General features: G+C 54.7%; 1 protein-coding gene across 2 annotated transcripts in view; it reads left to right on the top strand.

The window, feature by feature from the left end:
* Wnt11 (Wnt family member 11) overlaps positions 1 to 5305 on the top strand; it is an 18457-nt gene extending 13152 nt beyond the window's left edge. For both annotated transcript variants that reach the window (XM_005357529.2, XM_013350132.2), the window contains 2 exons: positions 1968 to 2260; positions 4704 to 5305. In XM_005357529.2, the coding sequence (XP_005357586.1) occupies positions 1968 to 2260; positions 4704 to 4878 (468 nt within the window). In that variant the 3' untranslated portion in view covers positions 4879 to 5305. The remainder of the gene's footprint in view (positions 1 to 1967; positions 2261 to 4703) is intronic.
* The last annotated feature ends 808 nt before the right edge of the window (positions 5306 to 6113 follow it).

Here is a 6113-nt window from a genome sequence, read left to right as displayed (position 1 = left end):
TGTATGTACATGCATGTGCAATTGAGAGTACAAATTAAACTTTTACCTGTATGTACATGCATGTGCAATTGAGAGTACAATTGGGGGAGTTGGTTCTCTCCCACTGGGTTCTAGGGATCCAGCTCGGATCGTCAGGGTCCGTGGCAATCACCTTTACTTCGGAATGATAAACTTGGCACCAATCCGTGGTGTGAACATGCACTGTCTGTTCTATTCTTTCCCTCCTGGGATCCCAGAACAACCCCCAAAAGTTCTGTTGTCCCTTTCTCACCGATAGGGGAAGGCCCCAGGAAGAGTGTGCTACGTAGCAGAAGGAATCTCTCAAATGGTTTAGCCCTGGTGGCTCAGCCAGGAACACGTGGCCTGAGGAAGTGGAATCTGTGCAAACCCACCCACCTTCACCTGTCCCTGGTGACTCTTGAATGTCCAGGCTGTCCTTGGACAGTCTGGGAAAACTGAAGTCAGATCACACTAGCCAGGAGTTCCCGCCTCCCCGCCCTGGGACTGGCCCCATTGTGGGAACCCAGAGAGCTTTTACCTAGCTCCAATGATGGTGACTATCACTATGGTGACCTCAGCCTCCAGCTGGGTTACCCCCCCCAAACTAAATACTTAGTTTCCATCTCAGGACACATGACACATCAGGCCTGTTCTTGGAGCCACCTGCTAAAGGCGAATGCTGTTCCCTGTAGTCCAGGGCTGTGTGAGAATTAAATGACATCAGGACCAGGCAATTTAGCACCTGCCCCTGAGTGTCCATACCTTCCAGACCGGATTCAAGGAACCGAGCTTCAGCGCTCTGTCCCTGGTGCCTGTGTCTCCTTCTTCTCCCTCCCTAGGCGTCTAGCAAGTTCCAGATTTTATAACTAGTATGCCTCCTCAGTCCCCATTTCCTGTTGCCATGATAAGGATGATCCCTGACACTTTGCCTAGCTCCCCACCAACTCACTGACTGAGGGACTGGAGCAAGGCCAAGCCAATCTTTACCTCAGTTTCCTCAGCCACGTGATGCAGGGTGTGAATACAGGTGACCCACGACCCTTACAGGACAAGGGAGAGTGTCCTGTGAGCAGGGGTTTGAAGAGCTGAGCAGAAAGGTCCTTAGAAGGTGTTTGACCTCTGACCCTCAGACACCAACAGGAAAATGAGGCCCAGGGAAGACTTGGGGGGAAGAGTCATTTCTCAGACCAGGGCTGGATCCTCCCTACAGGCCTGGCCCAGGGGTTTCCAGTTTCCCCCACAGCTCTGATTTAAGCTGCATGTTCAGAGCCAATATTGATTTAAACTGTTATAACCCACACACCCCTTGGTACAGCTCATTTAACCCTTACCACACTCAACCAGGGAGCAGCAGCCTGCCAGCTTCAGACTTCAGAGCAGAGAGGCTGGGTGACGGCAGAGGGTCACCCGGCAGCCGTGGGTGGGTCCAGAAAGAGGTGCACCCCCATACTGTCTCCTTCCTGTCTCCCCATCCTTCCCCCAGCTGCCTTCCTTCTTGCTCTTCTTGCTGCTCTTCAGGCAAGCCTCTAGTAAGTCCTGGTTTGTGGGAGAGAGAAGGCGTTGAACAATTGAAAGTCAGCTTTTGGAATCACTGTCAGATGCAGGTTCAAATCCCAGCCCCGCAATCTTCTAACTGTAAACTTGGGGGTCAGACGTAGCGCATTCGTGCCTACCTGTTTAGGGCAGGGCAAAGAGTGGGTCTCCCGGATGGGCTGTGGCAGCTGTGTTAGGACATTTGTGCTGAGTGTGTATCTGCAAATGCCACTCTTCCTGCCTGCCCCTCTTAGCTGCCCTGGAGTGGAAGCATGACCCCCACCCTCCGACTTTAGTGCCAAATGCTCCATCCCTTGAGGATCCAGTGGGACATGAACCCTCCAGAACCCCCAGTCATGAGGTGAGGGGGGCCAGAGCCCTGACAGGCCAGGGAGGGGTTCTGGCTATCCTGCCGACACCCTGCCTGTCCGCAGGCTCTGCGTGCCTCCCTGGAAACCAAGTGTAAGTGTCATGGGGTGTCTGGCTCCTGCTCCATCCGTACCTGTTGGAAGGGGCTGCAAGAACTGCGGGATGTGGCTGCTGACCTCAAGACCCGCTACCTGTCAGCCACGAAGGTGGTGCACCGGCCTATGGGCACCCGCAAGCACCTAGTGCCCAAGGACCTGGACATCAGGCCCGTGAAGGACTCAGAACTGGTGTATCTACAGAGCTCCCCTGACTTCTGTATGAAGAATGAGAAGGTGGGATCCCACGGGACCCAAGACAGGTAGGTGCGCCGCCACCCCCACACACGCCTCACTCAGAGCTGGGCCGAGCACAGTGGTGACTCAGCAATTGGAGAGTGGAGTCCTTGCCCAGTGTGGGGAGGAGGTTTCAGGGAGACTGAGGAGATTCAGGGATAGAGGCTGATGGCCCCACCTTCTCCCTAGATGGGAAGTAACAGCAGTGGTACCGTATGACAGGGACTAGGAAGAGCTGCCCAACATGAAACAGGAGCTCAGGAGATGTCACAGGGACAGGTGAGGGATAAATGCCCCTCCTGCTCATTGGACAAAGAAGGAACTGAGAGGCACAAGGAGAGATGCAGGCAGCATCCAACCTAAGGCAGCCGAGGAAGTACCCAAAGCAGAGCCGATGAGCTGTCCCCTGATACGTGCCCACCCCCAGACTCCAGTCCTCTCATGTCCCCTGGGGACTACATAGGTTGGGCCTGAGGTCCGCATAGCTGGCCCAACCCTGGCTCTGGATAGGGAGACAGGAAAGATAAGGAAGGGGCCCATGACCTAATGTGTGCCGGATGGGACTGTCAAGGAACTAGGTGGCTGCTTTCGCAAAGAGGGTTCCTGGAAACCTAGGGAAGAAAGTTCTGTGATCAGATGCACCTGGGCAGCTCTCTGGCCATCCCCAAGGCTTGAGGGAGCCTCAGCTAAGGATTTGATTAAACCGAGTTTCCCAGAGGTACACGGCCGGGGAACTCTTTTATTAAGGAGCCGCTCATAGCATTCCATAAAGCTGGTGCTCACAAGGTTAGGGAAATACGGAGCAGAGAACGGGTGTCTGGGAACGTGTCTGGCACATTGTTGGTGCCCGGCCAGCTTCTGCTTCCTCCGCAGCCCACGGTCTTGCCTGTGAGAGGGGAGGGCTGGTTTGGGGCTCTGTCCCCACGGGCCGGGGCTCTGTGAGGAAGAGGCCCAGGCTCCCATCTGGAGGCCAGATTGAGGGGGTAGGCAGAGTGGAGGTGGAGTGGGTCAGGCAAAAGAGACAGAAAGGAACGCGAGTTGGCTTTGAAGCGGCAGGGTGGGTGTGAGCGGCTGAGAAGGGGAATTGAATCTGTAACACACAGGGGCTGGGCACAGGGCCCTAGAAGACGTGGAGTGAGCAGAGAATGGCAGAAGACGCTCCCCATAGGTTGTGGGTTAGCGCCCTGTCTCCTCAGTGCTCTGCTGCTCTGTCCCCAACTGTATCCCTCAGACACAGTCCCTCCTCAGTGCTCGCCCAAGGGACAGTTCACCTGAATAGCTGTCCCTTTATCAGGCAGGCAGACGGCAGCAGGGAGACCTTCCTGGCTCCCCACCTCCTGCCATAGCTTAGGGGAAGAGGCTGAGCAGCGGCCTTGGCACCGGTGTTAAGGGAGAGAACTTTTGCTTGACCCTCATTGCAGTGAGAGCAGCTGCTGCTATGCATTGCATCTGCTCCACAAACAGAAGGATGCGGAATGCCTCTGGGAGGTGTCACTGCGGGCTCCCTTGGACACCTGCATGCCTGCACTCAGCAGACCCAAGTGTCCAGGCCCAGGGGCCTCCTGGGCTGTTTTCAGTGTTGCAGAATGTCTCCTGAGTTTTTTTTAAATATTTATTTATTTATTATGTATACAACATTCCTTCCATGCCTGCCTGCATGCCAGAAGAGGGCACCAGATCTCATTATAGATGGTTGTAAGCCACCATGTGGTTGCTGGGAATTGAACTCAGGACCTTTGGAAGAGCAGGCAATGCTCTTAACCTCTGAGCCATCTCTCCAGCCCTCTCCTGAGTTTTTTGATTGTGAAAATGACACCTCCGTTACAGCTTAATTAAAGATTAATTATAAAGGGGTGGTCTGGGGTGGAGGCGCAGTTGATAAGGCACCTACCTGCCTTGTAAGTTTGAGGATCAGCCTCGTGGTGGTGGCACACGCCTTTAATCCCAGCACTTGGGAGGAGAGACAGGCCGATCTCTGTGAGTTTGAGGCCAGCCTGGTCAGTCTACAGAACTGGTTCCAGGACAGACAGCCAGGGCTGTCACATAGAGAAACCCTCTCTTGAACATCCCCTCGCCTGCCACAGATGAGGATCTGAGTTTATATCCCCACCACCTGTGTGATGACATAAATCTAGAACCCTAACGATGAGGTGGGGGCAGGGATAGGAAGGTGCCCCGGAACTCACTGGCCAGTCTTGCCAAGTGGATGCCTGAGCTCTGGTTTCAGTGAGGGACTCTTTCTCAATAGGTAGGTAGGTAGGCAGGTTGGTAGATAGCAACAATTCCATCAGAGCTTATTGTAAACACAGGGAAGTTAGGGGAGGAGGAAAGCCTCGGTTTCCCCCCCAGATTGATCCCCCTTCTTGCGGGGCTGGGCCAGCCACAATGGCGAGGGTGCAGGCTGCTTGGCAGGGAGAGGCAGGTGCTGGTGGTGACGGGTGCTCACTAACCTCTCATTCCCACCCCCAGGCAGTGCAACAAAACCTCCAACGGCAGTGACAGCTGCGACCTCATGTGCTGTGGGCGTGGCTACAACCCCTACACAGACCGCGTGGTGGAGCGGTGTCACTGCAAGTACCACTGGTGCTGCTATGTCACCTGCCGCAGGTGTGAGCGCACGGTGGAGCGCTACGTCTGCAAGTGAGGCTGCGCGCTCCGCCCCTGTGGAGGGGCGCCGTTCCCCCCCCCCCCCGAGGACCCACTGAAGGGGCTGGAGACCCCGTGGACTTCCCTGCCGATCCCAGATGCCAGGCGTGGGAGGAGGCTTGTGCTGGGACTCCACTTGGAAGCCACCGGGAACAGGAGGCCTGGTCGCCCTGGGAGGGCCGGGGCATCAAAGGAAACCGATAGGATTAAAAATAACCTGGCAGCTTGGGGCCCGAGTGCCCACATGTTGCCTTCCAGGCTGCTCCAAGAAGCCAGGGCAGGGATGGGTAGGACTGTGTGCGTTTGACCTTTCAAGGCCAGAAAGACCAGCCTCCCAGAATGTTCTTTGGGACCCTGTGCCCACCACATGGAACCACTAACTGGGTTGTAAATTTTTATTTTTCTTTCCCCTCTCCTTTGGGATGCAGGAGTTACAGAAATATTTATAAAATATAGCTTTTTCTTTGGGGTGGCTCACTTCAATTCCTCTTTATATATTATATATAAAATATATATATATATATGATGATTATATTTTAAACAGCTGTGTGCAATGAATGCTGAGCAAGCTCCAGCCTGCCCCCCATATCTCTAGCTCCTGGTCCGGCGGGGGGGTACTCTCCAGTTTCTAGACAAGGCGGCCTCCCATTGATGTCTCAACCCCACCCCGTCCCCGGACCTGGTCCTGGCCTATTTCCCTGTCTGTGATCTGTTGGTCAAGGGTGAGGACAGACGTCTTGAAACATAAACCCAGTTGGCAGTGTCTTTATTCCTCAGGGACATTCTTAATACCATAGCACGGCCATTGGCCTTGCTTTCAGACCCATTAAGCTGGCTGCAAGAAAAGCCACCCTGGGAAGCTGGGACCTTAGCGAGGTAGCCCTGGTGGGTTTTCAGTGGGTCCCCAAATAGTGCTAGGAGCTAGGCAACCAAGAAGAAGGCAGATCACTGGATCCTGGAGGGCTCCTTACCCCAGGCTTGGGGTTGAATCCTGCTGGATCCACTCAGCAGGGGGTAGGGCTTCATTTGGGTTGCAGCAGCCCTGGAGTTTACTGTGTTCAAAGATATAGAACTCTCTGTACCTGTGGGTTTGGGAGTAAAACCTTCCATCATGCTCTGGATAGCCCGTTTGTACCATCCTGAGTCAGGGGGTGGTCATTGTAGACTCTGAACCCCTGTGCTGAACAGCTTGGACCTGTGTGGGAGGCTGGCTGGAGTCTCCGGAGACAGGCC

The sequence above is a fragment of the Microtus ochrogaster genome, chromosome 22, assembly GCF_000317375.1.
Source record: "Microtus ochrogaster isolate Prairie Vole_2 chromosome 22, MicOch1.0, whole genome shotgun sequence".
NCBI lineage: Eukaryota > Metazoa > Chordata > Mammalia > Rodentia > Cricetidae > Microtus > Microtus ochrogaster.
Note: the sequence above shows the minus strand (reverse complement) of the source record. Positions and strands in the feature narration are given on the sequence as shown.